The 21,478-nt window shown below is 41.7% G+C and overlaps 6 protein-coding genes across 12 annotated transcripts in view; 3 read left to right on the top strand and 3 right to left on the bottom strand.

The window, feature by feature from the left end:
• The first annotated feature begins 18 nt into the window (after positions 1-18).
• Positions 19-3,184, top strand: Rab23 (RAS oncogene family member Rab23). 3 transcript variants are annotated; one of them, XM_070661304.1, is made up of 6 exons: positions 19-189; positions 1,669-1,790; positions 2,219-2,381; positions 2,483-2,562; positions 2,772-2,965; positions 3,045-3,184. In XM_070661304.1, exons 1-6 carry the CDS (start codon positions 157-159, stop codon positions 3,173-3,175), a joined length of 723 nt encoding a protein of 240 aa, XP_070517405.1. In that variant the 5' UTR covers positions 19-156; the 3' UTR covers positions 3,176-3,184. The 3 variants fall into 3 exon arrangements, with proteins under 3 accessions (XP_070517405.1, XP_070517410.1, XP_070517415.1); XM_070661309.1 differs by lacking the exon at positions 19-189 and adding an exon at positions 216-565 and having other exon boundaries at positions 656-1,790; XM_070661314.1 differs by lacking the exon at positions 19-189 and adding an exon at positions 216-823 and having other exon boundaries at positions 1,069-1,790.
• A 1,066-nt stretch (positions 3,185-4,250) lies between these two features.
• On the bottom strand, positions 4,251-5,969 carry LOC139105305 (BAG family molecular chaperone regulator 2). The gene is made up of 3 exons (XM_070661321.1): positions 5,445-5,969; positions 5,011-5,123; positions 4,251-4,877 (listed from the first exon to the last, which is right to left on the bottom strand). The coding sequence occupies exons 1-3, from the start codon at positions 5,632-5,634 to the stop codon at positions 4,641-4,643; spliced, it is 540 nt and encodes a 179-aa protein (XP_070517422.1). The 5' UTR covers positions 5,635-5,969; the 3' UTR covers positions 4,251-4,640.
• A 484-nt stretch (positions 5,970-6,453) lies between these two features.
• On the top strand, positions 6,454-7,638 carry Rpl38 (ribosomal protein L38). 2 transcript variants are annotated; one of them, XM_070657689.1, is made up of 5 exons: positions 6,454-6,535; positions 6,698-6,731; positions 6,974-7,034; positions 7,114-7,236; positions 7,388-7,638. In XM_070657689.1, exons 2-5 carry the CDS (start codon positions 6,729-6,731, stop codon positions 7,426-7,428), a joined length of 228 nt encoding a protein of 75 aa, XP_070513790.1. In that variant the 5' UTR covers positions 6,454-6,535; positions 6,698-6,728; the 3' UTR covers positions 7,429-7,638. The 2 variants fall into 2 exon arrangements, with proteins under 2 accessions (XP_070513790.1, XP_070513800.1); XM_070657699.1 differs by having other exon boundaries at positions 6,463-6,516.
• LOC139103106 (chromobox protein homolog 1) lies at positions 7,639-10,264 on the bottom strand. 3 transcript variants are annotated; one of them, XM_070657492.1, is made up of 4 exons: positions 9,605-10,264; positions 8,734-8,956; positions 8,351-8,666; positions 7,639-8,185 (listed from the first exon to the last, which is right to left on the bottom strand). In XM_070657492.1, exons 1-4 carry the CDS (start codon positions 9,938-9,940, stop codon positions 8,161-8,163), a joined length of 900 nt encoding a protein of 299 aa, XP_070513593.1. In that variant the 5' UTR covers positions 9,941-10,264; the 3' UTR covers positions 7,639-8,160. The 3 variants fall into 3 exon arrangements, with proteins under 3 accessions (XP_070513593.1, XP_070513603.1, XP_070513586.1); XM_070657502.1 differs by having other exon boundaries at positions 7,639-8,268; positions 8,351-8,642; positions 9,605-10,258; XM_070657485.1 differs by having other exon boundaries at positions 7,639-8,268; positions 9,605-10,254.
• A 1-nt stretch (position 10,265) lies between these two features.
• On the top strand, positions 10,266-12,735 carry LOC139103087 (tektin-2). Its single transcript, XM_070657444.1, has 7 exons — positions 10,266-10,384; positions 10,781-11,020; positions 11,191-11,451; positions 11,522-11,701; positions 11,768-11,990; positions 12,089-12,312; positions 12,403-12,735. The coding sequence occupies exons 1-7, from the start codon at positions 10,371-10,373 to the stop codon at positions 12,602-12,604; spliced, it is 1,344 nt and encodes a 447-aa protein (XP_070513545.1). The 5' UTR covers positions 10,266-10,370; the 3' UTR covers positions 12,605-12,735.
• A 184-nt stretch (positions 12,736-12,919) lies between these two features.
• LOC139103066 (dendritic arbor reduction protein 1) overlaps positions 12,920-21,478 on the bottom strand; it is a 35,658-nt gene continuing 27,099 nt past the window's right edge. The window contains exons 3-5 of one of the 2 annotated variants that reach the window (XM_070657411.1): positions 19,836-20,808; positions 19,643-19,702; positions 12,920-15,896 (exon numbers count right to left, since the gene is read on the bottom strand). In XM_070657411.1, coding sequence (XP_070513512.1) covers positions 15,703-15,896; positions 19,643-19,702; positions 19,836-20,808 — 1,227 coding nt within the window. In that variant the 3' untranslated portion in view covers positions 12,920-15,702. The remainder of the gene's footprint in view (positions 15,897-19,642; positions 19,703-19,835; positions 20,809-21,478) is intronic. The other variant, XM_070657419.1, reaches the window with a different exon arrangement.

Genomic DNA, 21,478 nt, shown 5'->3' with positions numbered 1-21,478 from the left:
GGTCCCTCTTTTTCTCGTTTCCCGATGTATCCACGCCGCTTTCGAGCGAACGCGAAATTTTCACATGCCAACGGCGATCCAGGTGCACGGCCGATCGATGAAAGGACGGATTTGCGTCGCACTGAGATATTATGTTAATCGCCTTTTACGGTCAGAATGAGGGAGGAAGAGCTCGAGATATCACTCAAGGTAATCGCCGGAGGCTCCCGGCCTCCTTCTTCCGTTCCCCCTAGTTTTCTACCTCTACTGTAATTTTTTCTTCACTTCTGTTCCTTCTCTCTCTCTCTCTTTCTCTCTTTTCAGGTTTCACCTGGTTCAGCGAATATGCTGCGTTTTGCCAAATATGATAGAACGCCACCGAAAAGGAATGAAAGCATTTTTCCTACGCCGCGATTTTCCGCCGCGATGGAAAGCGGTCTCTCCTCGCATTCTCTCGTCTTGTAGCGCGTCGTCATGCTACGCGCGAAGTCGTTATCTCCTGGTGAGGCCGCACCTCGCCGATTTTTTCCTCACCTACTTCAGGCATTCCTTCAACGCTTGCTCGCGAAGCGACGAACGACTCTCGGTGAATATTTTTAGCCGGTCGCATGGACTTAAGCCGAAAATTACATGTATATTACATACATATATATATTTATTTTTATAATATTTATAGATAATACAATATTGCAGTTTGAAAAAGAAAAAAAAGCAATCTCGCAGCTGAAAATCTGACGGATTTATTTAGCGCAACCGCGCTAAAGTAGCTAATATACAAAAAGAAAAGAAGCGCATGCGAGCTCGGTGCTGCTCCAGTGATCTTTGCTTATCTCCCCGATTGTCGGTAACGGTACTCACTCACGTTTTCGCCGCGTACACCGGGGTTGAATTTGTACAAAAATTCAAAAGAATTTTTGGATTCCTGCGTTGATTTTTATATGCCATGAATTTTTGTTGTGGATTTTTCAAAGATCCATATAAAAGTACTTTTTTCTTTTTTTTTCTTAACTCTAGTATGCATATTATTTATCTGATACATAATAATTGCAAATTATTAATTCAACGTGCTGAATGGCAATATATTTTCAGTCTTTAATTACACGAGGAAACTATCGCCGTCCGTGCAATTCCGAGACTGAGAAATGCGTGACAGATGGTCACGGGAAGATACCTTGTGGTCCTCTCGCCCTCCCGTTACATTCGAAACCAGTCGAACGCGAAGAACACGATTTACCACAGTTTACAGCTATCAGGATGGATAAGGCGAGATAAGGATGCACGTGCGGAATTCAGGAAAAAACTTTAGCTTAGATTAGATATAAATTTCACCGTGTCGTTGCTCGAGCGCTTCAATACTTTTCACGTGCGAACATTCCCGAGATTCCTTCCGTCTTAATTAGCTGCCCAGTCGCTTTGAATTATAAGCTCTAAATTCTACATTGGTAGAGGCGAGATTGCTCTCTCGACAACCGGTTTTTGTCAACTTATGTCTTTATCGATACAACCCACTTCTTCGGAGGCAACGCGCGCTGCCGTATTTGGCAAAAACTATTTGGGGCAGGGTCTTCGATATTTCAGTAGTTTCTCTTTAATTTATTAATCAATTTAATAACCATTTAATTAATAGTATTGCTGTTTAAATGTATATTCTTTGAATGGATTGTAATAACGTATATTAACATTTTTCAGGTGGTGATAGTGGGCAACGGCGCTGTGGGGAAATCGTCGATGATCCAAAGGTTTTGCAAGGGCACATATACGAGAGATTACAAGAAAACGATCGGTGTTGACTTCCTAGAACGTGAGATCGAGTAAGCAATTGCTCACTTTTTAGCGTAAACCGTATAACGAATGCTGGAACAGAGAAATTATATCAATTCGAATATGTCCCTTGATCTGATTACTTGTTGACGATCGTTATACTGCTACGTACGTATATCCAAGTTCGAGAGCGACGTGCCTGAGAAAAACCCGATTTTAATCGTGCCAGCGCGAGCTACCGTGGGATATTTCTCGTATCCCCCTCTCAACACTGCCTACCGAAGTAATGTCGGTCAATATAGGAAGGAATTTTATCTCACCTGCGTATACGGAATCCTTTTTTAATATTTATTTCGTGATTTGATGTAATTTGACCTTTGACTCTTAATATGAAGACAATATATGCATAGTATATTCGCACAAATAAAAATTAACAACGTAGCTAATTAATTAAAATGCATTATATTTATCCTGACAGAGTCGACGGCGAAGACGTAAGATTGATGCTGTGGGACACCGCAGGACAAGAGGAATTTGATGCGATAACCGCGGCTTATTATCGCGGCGCTCATGCTTGTGTCCTCGCTTATTCGGCTACCGATAGAGATTCCTTTGACGCCATTCCCTCGTGGAAACTCAAAGTAAAAACATTTACTGCATTTTTCGCAAAAGACATTTCGCATTTTTTGTTTTTTTTTTTTGTTTGGATATTGTACAGTTTTTAAAACATGTGCTTTTATAGGTTGAAAATGAATGCGGAGAAATACCTACCGTTTTGGTCCAAAACAAAATTGATCTCGTCGATCAGACAGTAATAGATCCGTAAGTACATTAATAATGTTTATCAAATTTATAATTGTAATTTAAATATACATTTAAAGATGTTCTCCTGAAAAATGAAACGTCTAATTTACCGTCGATTGACTCTCATCACTATTTCGAGCGGCTCGATTTACCGGTGGCAAACTATTCCAATCAGTACCTCGAATTTCCATCAACTTGTATCTGAATTTGTACTTTCAATATTACAGAGACGAAGCCGAGAGACTCAGCCGCGCCTTAAGTTGCAAACTCCTACGGACGTCCGTGAAGGAGGATATCGGTGTAATGAGCGTCTTCCGACACTTAGCGTCTCGATGTTTGCACGAAATGCGTCGCTCCGACGATGATTATCAGGACGATTTGAGATTATACTCCACGGAACCTAGATCTCCTTCCGTCATCAGTATGAGTAGATTCAATAGTTTTACAGAAGCCTATATTGTCTATCGTTTAAATAACATTACATTTCTTTTTGTTCATAGGTGCGTTTAGTCCAGATGGCTCAATGTGCGGTCGCAATGCAGGTAATGGTACAATAATCCTTCGACCCGGCGGCAAAACAAAGAGTCACAAGAAACGAAATTTCGTAAAAAACGCTTGTAGACTCTTGTAGTTATTTCATGTAAGTACGTAGAATAGCATTATATTGCGTTTCAATTGTCGTACGAAGACGTCGAAGGTACGGGTGTTTTTTTTTTTGTAAATATATAGTTTATTCTCTGAAGTCGTAAACGCGGACGGTGATTTACAGTGTCCGACAGTGCAAATCTATTGTATTATTAATTATAATGATCTACAACGGCTTTTTCGTGTGTAGGAACATATAGTACGTACAACATTTGGAAATTCATTGATTTAAACGCAATAGAAATAATCATTATAATTATGCTCATAATGTTAAAAACGGTTGTAGATTATAAGGTATGGAAGAAGATTTATTGCATTAATGCGTACTTGAAATTCCAAATGAAAATAGTGATATAATACAAATGTGACGCGTAATTTGTAAATGCATTGCCAAATATGTATCGAAAAATTAATATTTAAATTGTATTTTACACTTACAAGAACCAAAATTATGAAATGAAAATTTTAATGTCGATATTAAATGCATAAATAACAATTAAAATACTAATTATATAATAATCGTTATTTACAGATTAACGCGTCAATAATACTTAGAATTAAAATCCAATAATTTAAAACCCGCTCAATTTTATAAAAATTTATGAAATTAATAAAGTAAAAATGCATTTTAAAAATGTGATTCAAGGCTTGTTTCTCTAATGTTAAATTAAAAATGAGAAAACGTAACGTTTTTTTTATACGTCTCATTTCTGATGTCATAATTCAATTTAATTATAATGAAAATGGAAACCTTAAGCACAAACAAGTTAATGTAAGCTACAACTCTCTAAAGGAATAATATTGCAATAAGTTACTTGTGTAATGTTAAATTTTTACTTATTTGTAATTTTATAGAACGCGATAAAATTTCTGTACATTTTTCTAAAAATAAAACAATATTTGATAAGTAATATCTTGAAGGTAGGTGCCAAAAACAAAAGGATTTTTTATTGGCTTCTCTGAATTAGATAGCAATCTAATCTGAATAGATAGATAGTAGGCATGTAGAATCCATTCTTTCTATATCCACGATTTATAATTCTACGCTTGTAGTTTTGTAATTCTCTAGAAATCCTTCTTTATTTCAAAACGTACAGATGTACTAAAATAAAGAAAAAAAAGTATTGAACGCTTTAAGATCAATATCTTTTTTGTTAAAATGCTGTTTTAAAATATACTTAAAAAGTACATAAACATCGAGACTATTTTGTCGCTATAAAATTAAATCCAATTGATCACTGTACATTCCGTACACAGCCAAGCGTTCCATTCGAAGTAACTACTCGCGAAGTGGAAGAAAAGTCGAAACTTAGCCGCGCAGGTAAGGCGCAAAGAATGTATTTTTTTTTCAAGTCTCTTGATTGACTGCAACACCGCTAGACCGTCAAAAAGCTCTGCTTTCGAAAACCGTTTGGAAAATGAGGCAAACTTCGTCCGTTGCACGTCACTTACTACTGTGTCATTTCCAAAATGTGCATTTTGTCAATGTAATCCAACAATCCTTGTAGTCTCTTCTTGACTCGCTTTTGGTCATCCAACGTGCATCCGAGAATAGCGGTCTCAAAGACCTTATCGGAATGTCCTATACTATGGGAGGAGCATGCATTCATAAACTCTGCGCATCGCTGTCGAGTGCCGTTTGGATCTTGTCGCAGGCCTATGACCAAGCTGTCAATTAAGCCATTTACCTGTACAAAGTACAATGTTAATTAATACAATGTTAATAGTTATTATAAACACACACAAACACATAATACTTTTACAGAATACTTAATCCATTTTTTTTATTTAATTGAATATAAATAATTGAAGCTCAAATACCTGATGCAATGCTTCTTGTTGAACATGGTCTCTTTGAACAGTAACCAATACATCTACAGTGGAACAGCGCATAGACAATCTATCTGCATACCTCAAGATATCATCTCTATCAGCTGGATAAAAAGATACGAATTAACTTTGGCTTTGTTTAAACCAATTGTGTTCAATTAGTGACATGTATGATACAATTATCAAAAATTTCAAGCTTACTGAGTAATGCATGAGTGACTGATCATTATTTCAATATTCTTTCTAACTTATTATTCCTCAAAATGAAATAAATATATATCTCACAAGTGTAATAATTATATAAATGAAAAAATATCTGTTCAAGTTGTAGAACGTCGCGCCTTCTCTCTTTATCACATACAATTTTGGACCAAATACGTTGTGGCCCACCATTCATTACTCCGACATAAATTAAATGCACTCACGCTCTTCGAGGGTGAAAAGCATATCGTTGTTCCTAAGAGTGTCCAAAGTCGTCAACAGGCCATCCTTTTCCTCCATCAGTCTGGCGGCATCCTTTCGCAGCTGCTCTACGTGGGCCTCAAGGTGATCGAGCAGACCGACTAACCTGTCTTTCGGCTTTTGCTCGTTGCCCGGTTCCACGGTGCTTTCCATGACGAGTTTAGCATCGACTTCCCGGCGTGGTGAGAGACGAGAGAGCCCGGGTTCCCTGACAACCGTCGACGAGGGCTCTCAAAAGCGCTTGTCCGAATCCGACCTGCTCGCGCAGCTGCGTCGAGAGATTGGCCGGAGTCCGTTACGTTTGATGCCAAACGCCTCGTTCGCGCTCTAATCGCCGCAGCGTCAACAACAAATAAACCGTGCCGAACCGCCGGGTGCGCGACTTAATTAACGGAGCGAAAACGCAAGACTGCAAACGCACGTAACGCGGCGTTCGCAACTTCGCGGTCGCCCGTTTCCCCTCTCGCGCGATAGGCACGACCCGATATGAGCACTCGCAGCTCGCAGCTCGCAGTGCCTCGCAATCTCTCGATCGGCCATGAATAATCTAGAATCTATGCGTGTATGTGTGCATAGATTCTAAATTAGTCAGTGTATGCCATACATATATAGCGCACGTTATTTTTATTTACCGTTACCTCGAAACGGTCACATCCGTCTCAATCTTTTTATTCCGGACGTTTGAAATCGAGAAAGAGGTCGCATTCATGACTTTAACAGTGCCCTCCTTTTTCTTTTTTCTCTGCCTCATTGGCTTTCGCCTTTCATTTCTTTCAAAAGGAAAAAGATTTTTTTTTATTTCTGGTTTCTGACTTTGATACATAATTGTACTTTACCAATAATACAGCTACGATCTATAATAAAAATGCAATATAAATTTAAATTAACATTTTAAAGCTTTGAAAATTCTTCCTGAAATTATTACAGAACTTATTTCGAACTCGGGAGTTGATTTGACTTATTTGACTAGCTTCTGAAACTAACCAAACTCGACTGACCGCGTCCTCCTTCTTTCTTCGTGACACCTCATTCCGAGTGAGTGTAACGTGTCTCGGTACGATTTATTTTGCATCCATTTTAATCGATCGTTATCGTTTATCGTTACGCGTAAACGTTACTTAACATTTGTTTAAAAAAAAAAGCATGTGTTTTAACCATTCTAAATCATTTTTTACTTTGCTGCAAGTTTCTCATGGAATTCTTTTTTTCATTTCAGGTTTGTCGAAACAGCCTAATCAATAGCAAATATGGTGAGTAAGTCGATATCTACTGTTTAATTTTACTACTTCTCGTGCGTTTTTAGACGAGCTCAAAAATATGTGCTTTATTTTAATTGTGTTAATGCTAAAATATGTGACTTGGCCACCTTAACCTTAAATCGGAGTTTTTCTCAGTGCACAATTCACAATTTTTTCACTTGTAGATAAGTTACTCGTTCAGATAAATTATGTATCAATCTTTGTTTAACTTTAAGTTAAATGATTGTTTTCAGCCACGAGAAATTAAAGAAATCAAGGACTTTCTGCTGAAAGCAAGGAGGAAAGATGCAAAGTGTAAAGTATCTTTATTCATTTACTTCTTAAATATGATTTTGTATGTGTATGTGTGGCTAACTTCCATTTTATTCTTCAGCTGTAAAAATCAAGAAGAATTCCGACAATGTTAAGTTCAAGGTTCGTTGTTCTCGATTCTTGTACACCCTTGTGATCACAGACAAGGAGAAGGCTGAAAAGCTGAAACAATCCTTACCACCAGGTATACTCGTTTGTAGATTATATTTTGTACATGTAGAATAGTCTTAACAATACTTTTTAACACTTAAAATAATTGTTACAATTCTAATATAAATTGTATAAAATACAAAGTTTAAAAGAAATGAGTGTAATATGATTAAAATATTTTTTAGGTCTACAAGTGAAAGAAGTAAAGAGGAGCGAACGCGTGTAACTTGTATCGAATAAATAATCTTCTTAAACATTATATTTTTAAATTTCCTCATGTTAAAAGTTTTATAACTACTTTATAAAACAAATAATTTATTACTTTGTCTTCATTGGAATATGTTTCAATGTACCTTCTCTCATAAAAAAAATTTGTTTAAAAGGTAATAAATTACACTGTACACAATATGTAGAAATAAAAAGAATGGATTGATGATTTCAGTTGTAAAATATTTATATTTATTTTTAAAGTTTACGAATACATTTACTAATTTTAATGTAGAATGAATATAACACTATTCCAACATAACTTACATATTCTGTATATTATATCTTTCAAAACGTATACACATGCAAAACGTTGTTTTATTAAATTTCATATAATTTTAATTCTATTCTTATTCATTTTTCTTTTTAAATTTTTGTCAGCTTTACATGCAACAAACAAAAATTCGGTAAACTTTTCAGATTGCATATTTTAGTACAATTTCACTACGTAGTGTTTTTATTTATATATTTTAATGTAAATATCTTTAAAATTTTATATTTTGTATTAATAAACACATAAATCTATATGCATACGTACATATATATATGTATATATATATATACTGATCACGCATTTTACTCACACGGACTCATTTCCTCAAAAAGGGACGTGCACACATTACATTTTAATATTGTAATAGCAAATTATTTGTGTTTTGATATATTTCTTTGTTTCTCTCTTTTTATCGAATTACCTTCCATTCTTTTTTGTAGACCTACAAACTATATGTTAGATAAATTGTTTGAATAAAATAGACATTGGGATATTCTTCAATCATCGCATTCATGGTAAGTCGCCCTGCAATGTATGCAGTTTTGTTGATAATAAAATATAATGTAAAAATTTATACTCATAATAATTGGAACTAATTGGAAATTACCTTTGCTTGTCTCTGTTGCGTTTCGACAGTCTCCTTCCTCTTCCATGCATCGTTAACGTATACCGTTTAGTATGTGCTCGATTTGCTCTGAGTTCTCTCACATCAGATGTCTTTGCCTTTTCTACTTTATCCATAAACTTTAAAATAAGCTCTGAACAATTTAAATTTTTTTCTGGTTCCCATGTATCATCGTTTGGACCGAATCCTTTCCATCTAATTAAAAATTCTTTTGTGCCATTTTTCTTGAAACGTACCTCAATTATTTTTTCAACCTCAAATTCCTTCGTGCCATCTTTATCATTTTTATTTGGCCCATCTAAGAAAGTTAGACAAATACATATTATTTCATAAAAAATATTATATAATAAATTAATATAACGTACTATTTTCCGTTTGTTTCCTAGAGGTTTTAGATTTCTTTGATTTATTTATTTTAATTAACGTCGTTTTTGATGGTTTTTCTTTTAATAAAAATTCTTGTATTAATTTAGGACAATTCAGATCTTTCTCATTTTCCCAAGTATCTTGTTTTTCTCCATAACCTTTCCATCTTACTAAAAATTGTCGACGTCCTTTAACTGTCCGAACATTGACGAGCTTTTCTACCTAAAAGCAAACAACCTACTTTTAATATATATATTTAACACATAAAAGAATAATTTAAGTTTCAATATTAAAAAAATATTAAGTATTTAAATAATCAATACTAAAACAAATTTATAAACATTTAAAATAAAATAATTAAAATCTCCAAAAATATGGTTTCTTACTCTTTATTTTTTAATAATTTTATTTTAAATAATTTATTAAAAATACAAGTTAATTTTTTTTGTATACTCTACAACTGTAGTGTTTATAATATTTTTTTCGCTACACAATTTCACGCGCTCTTTTTTTCGCGTGGTAACGTTAATGAGATAAGAAAGAGAAAGAAAAAACATAATTCCCAGTTAACGATACAAGGTAACACGGTGAAAACTACATCTTTGTTGTCGATTATTAAACAAGGATATAATATAGCTTTGTGTCGCCTGTGTCGCTAGCTGAAAAACACCCCACATGTGCCCAATCTTCGTGCAAATTGAACAATAAAGCTAGAAAGAAAAAAAACATTCCGAAGATCAGTCGTGCGGAAAAGGAAAAAAAAAAAATAAAATAAAATAAAATAAAATAAAAACAAAATTCATTAAATATGCTAGATGAGATTGATTCCCGCGCGATCACCGATAGAGAAGTAGAGAAAAAGATACATACCTCATACTCGCAATCGTTATCAAGCTCGTCACGAGCGGAGGTAGATGCTCGCTGGTTTTCTTTCTTCCGACGCTTATTTGGAGACTTCTGGCTAACCTTCTCACCATTTTCCCTCTCTTCCGATTCCGAGTATGAGGCGTTATTCGACTCAGCGTAGGCCACCGGCTTGTGTAACAACGTACCGCGTGATGAGCGACGCTTCGTCGGGGATTTGGTGTTGTGATTGCTTTTGCTGTTCCGCGTCTGGTTGGATGCGCGTGCGCCACCATTTTCTTCTGATTCACTGTCACTCGCCTCAGACTTCCTACGTTTGTTCTTCATGCTGAGGCGACGCATAATACTTTTTATGTTTAGCAGACGATCCGCCCTTGGCTGCTTCACTCGTCGACAACTTTCAGGTTCAGTCGACGTTACGCTTTGCTCCTCCTTCTTCTTTTTCCTTTGCACTTCCCCGCCCTTCCGCAGCCCAGTCGAGCCTTCGTTCGGATTACGAGCAGGAGAATCAAGCCGGCCAACGAGTCTCTTCCCGCCGTGTTATAGACGCCGTCACTGCAAAGTACTGTTTCACTCTTGTTTTTGGCTAAAATGCGCGCGCATTTTGGCAACTCACACTCACCGACGCGCGCGAAAACAACTAATGCATCGTATATCGTCCACGCAGTTCACTTCCAATTCCGTTAGCGTTGTCACTAAGCGCTCATGAGGAAGAGAGAGCACTACGTTCTTCAGACGGAGTGTACGCAAGCGTCAATATGACGTCAGTGACATGATCGGATGCAGGTAAGTTGATATTGAAGTGTCGCGTAAATGGGAATGTATTCAATGGTAGCGTTATCTTTCTTTATCTTTTTTTCTTCCATTTCTATATTGGATTAATTTAATATCAGCTGTTTTTCTTTTAGCGGAAAAAATATTTTTGGGGTTTCAAAAATTAAATCTTAATTAACTGTCAATTATTTTTCGAGATACGTATTCGACGTGGGCAATTTGTCAAAATTACCGTTATTAGTATTAACAATATTTGTAGAAACGTTCAAGATATTATTGAGGATTATTACAAATTTATCTTGCCGAAAGTTTAAATTTTCTTGAAGCTTCCCTCGTTGTCCTGACAACGTTACGATCGAATATCGTTTATCCGTGTGACTTTCGGAATTTCTTCTTGCTTGTCTTCAGCCTTTCTTCTTTGTCGAACACATATTCTCTCATGGCTAAATTCGTCAGAACTTATGAAAAGCCGCTGCCTCATATCGGTCTTTCAGATTGGTACTCCAAACAATGGGAACTTCGACAAAACTCAGATATTCGAAGATCCGAGGCTTGTCAGCTACGCAGTTCAAGCCAGGCCACTCGGTCCGAAAGAAACGTGAGGACGAAATGGGATACTTACACGAACGATGCTCGACTAGCAGACAGGTAATCCTGAATTAATTAAATATTAACTAATTAAATATTGTTAACGAACGTTACTAATTCAATTTCTTGTATCTTCTCTTTTGCATAGTTAGGACTTGTACAAATAATCTAATCAATTTTTTACAACATTAATTATAACACACTACTGATATAACATTTTCTCTCGCCAGAATATTGGAGATATCCAGATGGAAGGATATACTTGACGATCTACTGCAAAAATTAGTAGTCGAAATAGATTCGTTAAACGATGAAAAAGCTAACACTGTAAAAGACATTGAAAATATAAGTCAGTTTCAACGTATCGCCAATGAATGCATCTCGATGAGGGATTGCCGCAGAGTAACCGAGCTCACCTATGACGAGGCTGACATCGAGCTGAAGAAGGAGCTCTGCTTGATCGCGAATATTCATGAAACGTTAACAAAAAGGTAATGAAATCCAGACGATGTATAACAGAAATTATATTATCTTTTTCTGATTAATAACTTCACTTTGCAGAGCCCAAGCTGCATGGGAAAAGTTGAATTACTTGGAAGCTTTTAAATTTAAACTGAACTTAAACATAGAGGATAAAGATGCAGCCATTAAAATAGATCAGGAGAATCTTGAGTTGTGCAAAACAAGTCATGCTTATATGAATTTAAGTTATAAACCCAAAACGCATAATACTGATAAAAAGTAAGACATTGCTATTTCGATATTGTATACAACGTCAATTTGTAATTTGGTTCTATTTATTAATAGTTCGATTACGTACGAGATTTGGCTGGACCGATGCCGAGAATCCAAGTTGACCGCCGAAAATGAATTAAGTGAATGTTATACCTTCCGTGAAACTACACGTGTAATGAGGGAACACGCATTGAACGACATTAACGCTCAACAAGACGCAACAGATTACACATTAAGAAAGAGAATTTACCAAACGCAAAAGGCCAGAAACGAGTGTGAATGGCAGAAGCTTAAAGTGTGTATAAAACAATATAGAATATAATAGTTCGACACATATTTAAATATACAGTAAGAAAAATAATTGCTTTCGTCTGAATTTCTTAATATAAATAGGTGCAGCAGGAAATGGAAATACTGGAAAAGGAAATAAAACAATTGGAGAAAACACTGACGAGTAAAATTAATGTGGTAAAATGCGTTGAAACACGATTAGAAAATCGTGTTTATCGGCCTGGCCAGGAGCTTTGTAAGGATGAAGTTGAATTAGGCTTGAAGAACGAAGTGCTGCAATTAAAACAAACTGAAGAGAATCTAATTAAGATGATCGAACATACCAAGTATAAATTTTGATTACTACCCAATATCGCAATCACTACTCTATAATTCTCTTTTTAAATATATGAACCTTGCATAAATTTGATTTCTAGAGCAAGCTACAACAATCTGGAATCTTTGCTCATGCGTATCGACAAGAACTTGGAAGACAAACAGCACTCTCTCAACACTGACGTTATGTGTTTAGACATGAGAGCGCCGTTAAAGACGGGGAATAGATCACGTTTATCTAATGAAACAGACCGTAATATCGTACTGACGCACATGAAAAAAGAAATCCCACTGGAATTGTAATCTAACTGTCTCATTTAAATTTGCATTTTTCGTACTCATTTTGTATAAGGAATGTTATCTCGTAAATCGAGCAAAAGAATTAATTTTGACGATGTATTAACGTTGTGCGAAAATGCCCTTACCTGGAGAGTAATAAAATCAAAATCTATTTCAGTGAAGCGTCAACAAATTTTATACTCTTGACATCAGCTGTTGCTGGCGCGGAAGGTGCTGCCCTTTATGAAACAACGGGTAAACTAAGTGGCCAAGAAGTGGTCGAAGTAATCGCGAGAGGACACCAGTGATATCAAAACCGCGGCTGTTTACAGAGAGATATACCATTTCGCATATATTTAAATTACACAACACACAAATTACAGCGTAAACATTATAGACAGACCGTAGAGAAGTCGAGAATAGGAGGTGCATACAAATTTGATCGACGGCGCTTCGAGACGCGTTCGCGTCGACACTACTGCGGCGTATTTGCAAATGAGGTATATTTCACATTTATATATAAGAGTAATCGCAAAATCGATCCAACAGGCGGGATAAGCGAGAAACGATCGCTATCGACGTGGCGATGATAAAGAGAAACGGCATAGGAAGGAAAAGTATCTGAGAGATCGACGGATCAGACGAGGATCAAAGAAAGAAGACGAGATGAAAGTTCTTGCGAGTGAAGGACGAGCAAGGGGTAAGTAGAGCGATGCTGAACAGTGATGACGATCTGCAGGAGTCAATTTGAGAGAATGCGGTGATGAGATAAACATGCAGATGGACAGACAGATATAAATAGACACGTTACTTCGTTCCGTCTAACGCTCGTAGCTACGTAACTACAATGGTAGCGTTCAGCAGAGAAAACTGGCTCCGCAACTGTTACAAAAGTAGCACCTCTGCCGAACGCAGCCAATACCGACCAGTTATCGATCGGTTATTACAACATTCGCGCACTGTTTACAAAGCGGTGACTACGGACAGAATTTTTGGCCACCTGTGCGCGCTCCTGAGATGGGACATGCTTCGATATCGGAATGTATAGATACGCGAAATTCTCGACGACGTCTGATTCGCCGCGTGCCAAGGACGGACGACTGTTGAAACTGTTAAAATAACAGGCAAAAGAATAGTTTTTTTTTCCCCTGATGGTTCTTAAGATCTGGCTAATGTTTCGGGAGAAAATTGTATGAGAAATTTTTGACGGTTTGAATTTAAGGCTCTTTGGAGACGCTACCAAGCGAAGAATTGTTCGCTGCATTGTAAATGACGTATGTGGCGTTAAAGAAAAGTATGAATATAATTATTCGAAGCTTACTTTCGAACGGTTACAAAGACTTGGTTGCTTTTCGCAGGAATCCGTCCTTGACTGCCGCCGCAAATTTCGTTTTCGCGCGAAGCACGGTGATCGACGAGCGATGGATCTGATCGAATCGATCGGAGCACGCGTGAGAACGAATTCCCGGCCCATCGCTTCGCGTAATATACAGATAATGTTACACTAGCTACATGGCTATCAGATGCGTATCTTCTGCTTTTTCTTCTGAATCTTTTTTTTTTTTTTTTACACGTATACACAAGCGCATACATAGACTACCGCGCGTGCAAAATACGCATATAAATACATACTCGCATATAGCACACGCACCATTCGCCCACACATACATACACGTGCACACACGCGCACACCGACCGCTGTAAGACACCTTATCTCTTCAAGACTACGCGAATTTGTACATAAAGCATCACGATATCGTGTCGTTTCTCACATACGGACGTGATAACGACGAAGCGTGATACTCGCTCTTCTATCTATCTGTTTCCGCTATCGAGGAGGCTCGGTAAATATCGGAGCGCGAATTTCGCGTTAGCGACGACTATCGAAATGATGCGGAATGATGCGAGACGCGGATTTAAGCTTCTTCGACTTAAGCTCGGCCGTGCAAACGATTTATACGCCGAACGAGATATCTCGAGCCGCAGCCGGCTACAAGATAGCGATAATTTCGAGATAGCGTTGCTTTAATCTGGCAAATCATTCCGCGAGGGGCTCAACAGCGTCGCGAGATGACGGCTCGTATACAGCTTCGAAAAGTATGCATGAATGTGACAGAGCTCAGATTGCGCTCAACGTTGAGACTTTCGAAAACGAGAAGTACGTAGACACGAGTGAAACACGGTGAGCGTGAATGGAAAAAAATATTCTTTATCGTCCGTAAATATGTAATTTCGATAGAACCGTAGCATTAATAATTAAATATCGAGGTGGGCGGAATTATTTGGAATTGCGATGGATTAGAATTTAAGCTTTTAAAAACGCTCTTGCTTTTACTTTCCGCGAGCGCATTGGCTTCACTTCTTCGCGTGAGTCTACGACTCAGGTCCATCCCGGCTCGGTGTGAAATTACGCTATAGTTACCGAGGCATGGGGGATTGTAATATTCCTCGGACTTGTCCGTGAGCGAGTATACTTGCGCTATGACGAAACGTTTCCTCGCGATCGCCACCCACACCGAGGATGTATTTCGTCATAACTGCTTAACCGAACGGTAGTGAGCGTAACCGAAGCGATCGGATCGAGACGGCTAGCTTCGAGCGCTCGATCGACGCTTCGCTGACATGTATATTGCGAATCGGGACCGATAATCGAGCTCAAAAACTACAGCGGGACTGGTATCGGGAACGGTGCAGCTAATTTGATCGCGTCGAACGATTACGCGAACGAACGTACGTCGAGGGTACCTTCACCCACAAATCAGAAAGGTCGATTTAAAAAGAATAAATAACAAATTTCTAAAACTCGCAAAATCCTCGGAAACGGGATGGAGAGGCATAGAAGTGCACGAAAACGATGTCGATTACACACATTGCGCGAACCTCCGTTTAGAAATTACAATTAATATCTGGGAAATATTTTTAATTCCTTATATTTTTTGTTAAATAATTCCTACGCGTTTCCGAACTCCCGATGTTCTTCAACTGACAGTTTCGTAAAGCTCCTCGAAGGCTGAATGGCGAGAACGAGGCAGCGCGCGTTCAACACAGGTAGTCGAGAACGAACGGGAAGCTGAGAGGTGATCTCTCTCTTTCTCTTGTTGCCTTCCTCCGTGCCGCTCTCTTCACTTGGTGTGCTGCTTCGGGAGGTGCCGCTTCATGTGCAGCGCGAGATGATCGCTCCTGGCGAAGGAGCGCTCGCAGACCGCGCATTTAAAGGGCTTAGCCCCGGTGTGCTTGCGGTAATGCCGCGTCAATTCGTCGCTCCTGGCGAATCGCCACTCGCACTCCGGCCATTGACACTGATACGGTTTCTCCCCTGAAACAGCCACAAGAGATCTTAAGTGTTAAACTCGGCGTTTAAGCTCCGCCGACTTCATCGCGTCTGACGATTGATCAATAATTAAGTAAAGCGATCAAAGACAGTACAGTGTCGACGATTAATTAACGCGCCTGACATTTTCTACTTATTGTTATGTTACGTAACGCGCTTCCGTCGTTTGCCTTTATGGTCCATTCCGAAGCTGCGAAAGCGCAACGGTCTCCGGTCGTCGGCCGCGGCGCGACTCTCAATCGTCTCACGAGAGCGAGAATTCCGTTCGAGTTTCGAGACGCCGGCGACCTATTAGAGAACAAAGCGCTGCTCTTTGTGAGATAGAGCCGCGGGATGCGGTACACTTAGGTGTATATACCCCGTCGCGCCTCTCAGCTGCGAGATGCAGCACGGTGTGACCTTTAACTGTACCTGCATGCCGCAACACGCTCACCTGTATTCCAGCGCAATCGCGCCGGCCGGACCGCGCGCGCGGCCGAATGCAGCCGGCTAATGCGAGCCAACGTGCCCGCATTCCGCTTGGCCTCGTCGATTATCCACGAGGATGCCTTCCTTATTGTCGTTACACGCGCCCGTGGCACGTTACCTTCGCAAACGACGAGGCTGAAAAGCTCGCGCGCGCGACTGACGCAATTTGCGACGCGCGGGACGCTCGCTCGGAGCCAGGACGCAGAGCACAAATCGGGCTTGCAACAATTGACATTTAGACTCGGAACGAGAGATAGATGAAGACACGGATCGGCAAATCCATTACGGCTACGATTTTGCAACGGCAGAACGGCGAATCTAGAAATAATTGATACGTAACGTTGTAATCAGGCGGCGATCGAGTCCGCGATTCGATCCGCGGGACTCGAGCCTTGAAACACACCTCGTACAGATTGCCGGCTCGTCCTAGTGTCTCCTACGCCATTCGCGAATTCGATCTTCGACGGAGGATTCTTTCGCGCGAAAAGGTGAGTGAGGAGCAGCGAGCTAAGCGAGCAAAAGCGACCGAGGCGGAGGCTCGCCGTCGGGAGGACCTGGGGCGGGGAAGGGGACCAGAGGGCCCAGCACGCACAGAAGAGGAGAAGAAAGAACTCGATAGCTAAGAGATACACCCACGCATCCTCCTAGCTCGTTCCTGTTCCTCCGGCGCGCTATACAGAGACGATCCTAACCGGTCCTCGCCGCCGCGGCCGCCCTGCGCCGCCAGAGTTGCATTCAGCGCAGCAGCATCCCGTCTCACCGTGCCACGCGACGGCCCAGGGAACGGTACTACTACCACGAGCGCTATCCATTTACGGTATCGCGCACGTTCACGTGAGAATTCCTCTCCCGGCGGGTCTCCGCCGGCGAGAACGCGAAATTTCCCCGCGGCCCCGTGTCGGCTGACATTAGCGAGCACGTTTCCACTCAATTCGCGGCCTGCCTGCTTCGCTTTGGAATCTTTTTCAAGACTCGTCGCGAATAATTTATTAAACGCCGTAAACCGAAACGGCGTAATCTCAACGGAGGAGAATAAATCGAAACGGAAAGTCAATTAATGAGAATTATTATCCTCTCGGTAATGATACACCTCTGAATTTAAGTACTAAAAATTCGCGGCGAGATACACGCTACGAACGCGGAGGCGATTTAAATGTCGTAGATGCCGCGTGGATGTTCGTTGATACTCCTCGACGGTAATTACGCTGTCGATTTTTTACGTCTCGATAAACATTTGATTTGTTTTCTGGGAAAATTCTATCTCACCAAAACTACAAGCTATTCGCATTCTCCGATTCGTTTAAGGTATCGTTAAGGTACGATATTATCCGGGGACATCTACGGAGGCCTCCAGGCGTCCCCGTTAATTTTGGATCACTTTCACCCGAGAGCCGGCAGTGCTCCATTCCGCGGACAAGTTGCTTTCCAAATACACTTCCTAGCCCTACTTTGCTCCAGATTTCTTCAGGCTTTCTCGCGATGCTTCGAGCCCTGATTAATCTCTTCCGCGGTTAATCGGCTTAAACTTCGATTACTTTTAAGGTCGAAAAAAAAAGAAAGAAAAAAAAGTCTTAAGAGCCGAAACAATCGAGCTCACGTGGAGAAGATCCTAAAGCACCAACGAGGTTTCAGCGGCTCGATTAACGGCGTGTCTGTGACTGACTTAAACGGGCATTAATCACAACGACAAACATCCGACTACTTTTCGTCGTCGTGGTTCACGTATAAATAGCGATATTAATAAATTGCGGTATCAATTTTATATTTTGTCGCGTCGATAAATTGCCGAACGCCACGTTAATTACAAAGGCTATTTTCGTGTGCCAGCACAATGATTCCGGACGCTAATGAATTAATAATGAAGTCGGCGTCGAACATACGGCTCGTGGCACACGGTGCATTCACAGGCGGAGGGTTCATTCACGAGTCGTCCGGCAGACTCGCGCGCGGGGGCCACGTGCCCCCCTCGGCTTCTCCTCCACATGGGAAGCGTTCTCCGTCTCTCGGCGCACCCGTGCCTCGGCTCGCTTGTATTCGAGATCGCGCGACAAATTGAAATATCCTCGCATAATCTCGCGTATCGATCGGCTTCCCCGTGATTCTAATCGATCGGCGAAGTGCCGTGAGAACTGATCGATGGACAGAACATACGAATAACGAAGAAGCTGACGAGCGAATTAATTTAACCGTCGCACGAGCGGCGAGGCAAACATGCCCACTCGATTCAAATGTCAATCGAGAGTACAAAAGCGAGTGCCAGCCGCTCGCGCATGGTGGTAACGTGCATTATCTGTAATCTAAACGCAAATCTACCGAGTCAAGTAACCAACAGCTCTTTATCTCGAATCATTTTCGGGCCGCGACAGTAAAATAATTTATTAATTGCGTTGTAAAAAAAAAAAAAAAAAAAAAAATAATTTCCTCGGGAAGATGAGCGCGTGGTAAAGTAACTTGAATGCGCGACTCTCGCTCGCGTTTGCCTCGGTTCCGTCAGCATTTTTCTCCGACCTCTTCGTTAGCGTCTTTAAATCCTGCTTCATTCATTCGATTCGTGCGAGGCGATGACACGGGTTCACCGCAAAAACCCACCGAGGTATCAATTCGAAAGTGGTACATCGCACTTAAGATGCCTCCGGCTTGCATTCCGCGAGAGACTGCCGCGTAGGCACGTGTGCGGGAAGCACATCTCCTTGTCCTTTTCCCCGCCCGTTTTCATCTCCCTCGCGCTCTCACGCTCTCTCGGTTTCTCGCGCGCGGGTCCATGCGTGTGGGAACCAGCGTGCGTGTCTCGTCCAGGTAGCACTACGCGGCGAGGCGTGTTGGTACCGCGACTCGCGTCCGTGTGTTGGCGAAGCTTGGACACGGGTAGAAGATGTGGGTCGGTCGCTAGCTTCGTTCCAAGCGGGGACTCGCATACCACGACTACCACAAGAGCTTCGAGCGTCCCTTACCACGTTTACATATGATAGAAGCGCCTTTGCGCGACACCGCGTGCAAGCGGTGCCAATGGAGAAACGAAGAGATGGAAGACGGAGAAAAGAAAGAGAGAAGACAGAGAGAGGCTCAAGACCGCGCCCTGCCCACGCGCAAGCGGCTGCTCGACCTCGCGCTTTCAAACTCCTCGTCTCTCTTCGCGTAGATGAACCTACATACCTAATTACCGGAGAGTACACGGAAGCCCCTCCCCCTCATTTTAACATTTGCTCCCCCTTGTACCGGCAGCGACGCGATACGTGTCGAAATACCGCAACGTTTCTACTCACCCGTGTGTATTCGCTGATGAGCCTTCAGGTGCGAGCTCTTCGTGTAGACTTTCGTACAACCTGTAAAAAGAAGAACCGAGAATCAGATTGTTTTAATTTAATATCTTTCTTCTCATAGTTTTTCTTTGAAAAAAGAAGAAGAAAAAGAAGAAAGAAAAAATGAACTTCTGAATGACGAAATCGCGTCGCTCACCTATGAAATCGCAGTGGTGTACCCGGCGCTTTTCCAATTCCGGGTTATTCCGCCTGTTGAACTTGGCCGCCATCGACGGCGGCTGGATCCTGTGGGCCGGATTCAAAATCGGGCCTGGCTGGGGGTACGGGGGTGGAGGTGTCCGCCTGGGTGGACCGGCGCCGATCGGCGAACCGGGATCCGAGATCGGTGGCGTCAACGGCGAAATGTACATCAGCCTCGTCATCGAGCCGTAGAGCGGCGACGTCGCGTTGCCGCTCGGCTGATGATGGCTAGTTGCCGACGAGTCGTTATTGCCACCCCCGCCGTTGTTGCTGCTATTGTTGTTGCCACTGGCGGCATTGCCGCCACTGTTACCGTTGCCGCCGCTATTTCCACTTGTACTATTACTACTGACATTTCCGCTACCGTTGTTGTTGCCGTTGCTGTTGTTGGCGCTGGGGAAGCTCTTGAACAGAGCCGCCGTAGTCGCCGTCGTCGTCGTCGTCGTTCGATGGTGGACTACGTGCTGAACACTAGAGGGATTCGGAAAGGGATTCTGCGAGGGGTTCGAGGCCGGTCCCTCCAGCAGGTGCAGGGTCGGCGGTGGCGGTAACGGTTCCGTCTTGATCTCCACCGGGGAGAGAACCGGCGGCGAAGTCACGTCGTCGGTCTCCATTTTTACGTGAGACTGCGAGCCCAGCATGTCCGCGTTTTCCGGATCCAGCTTCTGGATACTCGATGTGATGTCTTCCCAAAGCGGCGGCCTGAGAAAGACGTCGTCGTCGTGACTGGCACCCGCCGACTGACTCCTGGCAGATACGAAACTGGCTTGCGGTGGCCGACACACTGCCGCAGGCCCGCCGACCTCGAAGAAATCCTCCATGTGCATGGACGATTCCCGCGCATCTCTCGCGTCCGACTCATCCTCGTCCAGCCTCTGAAGACGATCGAGATCCTGCCTGCACAGCAAAGTGTCCAGGTCCGACGTCTGCTGAAGACAAAAGAAAAGAGATCCGTGTGTGTGATCATTAATCTTCTCAACATTATTTTTCAATTCTAACTCGAGCTGTTATCTATTTCACGCACATTACGATTTAATCATATAATTTTTTTTTATATATACGACATTACTTTTTCTACAATCAAGTGCGTTATCTGCATTATTGAGGTGTTACTTTTTTTTTTTTTTTTCAATGTCAACAAGAACGGTAGATACGCGATGCTCTTCGCCGATAACGTTTTAAGGAGGCGTTTTGAGACGCGGGCTTGCCGCTCTTGTAGCAATAATAAATTAAAGTCCCTTCGAGCATTCTAATATTTAAGATTGTAAAGGGCACATCTGCCGAGAAGGGGACAGAGGGCAAGTGACTTGCGATATGGTGATACGCGCGGCGAAGGTCCCCAGGTCGGGCGTCGTCAACATGCCCAACGCTGTCTCGCCCTACGACGTCCAGCACGCGCGAGGAGGAGCGACGAGAGACGGAACGCCGGATGACTGGCGATGCCGCGTCATCCTTCGCATGATTTGTACACGAGCATCGCCGCCCTCGCGCCCTACAGTACATCGCTCCGCTCGTCCTCCCTTTCCCTCCCTTGTCGTGTCGAGGAACGACGAGTGCCACCTCGCTGCAACGCCAAGTTCGCCGCACAACGTAGGATCT

The sequence above is a fragment of the Cardiocondyla obscurior genome, linkage group LG01 (genome assembly GCF_019399895.1).
Source record: "Cardiocondyla obscurior isolate alpha-2009 linkage group LG01, Cobs3.1, whole genome shotgun sequence".
Taxonomy (NCBI): Eukaryota; Metazoa; Arthropoda; class Insecta; order Hymenoptera; family Formicidae; genus Cardiocondyla; species Cardiocondyla obscurior.
Note: the sequence above shows the minus strand (reverse complement) of the source record. Positions and strands in the feature narration are given on the sequence as shown.

Coding starts and splice junctions, on each gene's coding strand:
- Rab23 (XM_070661304.1), top strand. CDS start 157: ATGAGGGAGGAAGAGCTCGAGATATCACTCAAG. Junction 2,563..2,771: donor GATCAGACAGTAATAGATCC/GTAAGTACATTA, acceptor TCAATATTACAG/AGACGAAGCCGAGAGACTCA. Junction 2,966..3,044: donor TAGATCTCCTTCCGTCATCA/GTATGAGTAGAT, acceptor TTTTGTTCATAG/GTGCGTTTAGTCCAGATGGC.
- LOC139105305 (XM_070661321.1), bottom strand. CDS start 5,634: ATGGAAAGCACCGTGGAACCGGGCAACGAGCAAAAGCCGAAAGACAGG. Junction 5,124..5,444: donor GCTTTTCACCCTCGAAGAGC/GTGAGTGCATTT, acceptor CTTTTTATCCAG/CTGATAGAGATGATATCTTG. Junction 4,878..5,010: donor AACAAGAAGCATTGCATCAG/GTATTTGAGCTT, acceptor TACTTTGTACAG/GTAAATGGCTTAATTGACAG.
- Rpl38 (XM_070657689.1), top strand. Junction 7,035..7,113: donor AAGGAGGAAAGATGCAAAGT/GTAAAGTATCTT, acceptor TTTATTCTTCAG/CTGTAAAAATCAAGAAGAAT. Junction 7,237..7,387: donor GAAACAATCCTTACCACCAG/GTATACTCGTTT, acceptor AATATTTTTTAG/GTCTACAAGTGAAAGAAGTA.
- LOC139103106 (XM_070657485.1), bottom strand. CDS start 9,940: ATGCGTCGCCTCAGCATGAAGAACAAACGTAGGAAGTCTGAGGCGAGT. Junction 8,957..9,604: donor ATAACGATTGCGAGTATGAG/GTATGTATCTTT, acceptor GTTTGCTTTTAG/GTAGAAAAGCTCGTCAATGT. Junction 8,269..8,350: donor CGCAACAGAGACAAGCAAAG/GTAATTTCCAAT, acceptor CATACATTGCAG/GGCGACTTACCATGAATGCG.
- LOC139103087 (XM_070657444.1), top strand. Junction 11,452..11,521: donor CATGAAACGTTAACAAAAAG/GTAATGAAATCC, acceptor TTCACTTTGCAG/AGCCCAAGCTGCATGGGAAA. Junction 11,702..11,767: donor ACGCATAATACTGATAAAAA/GTAAGACATTGC, acceptor ATTTATTAATAG/TTCGATTACGTACGAGATTT.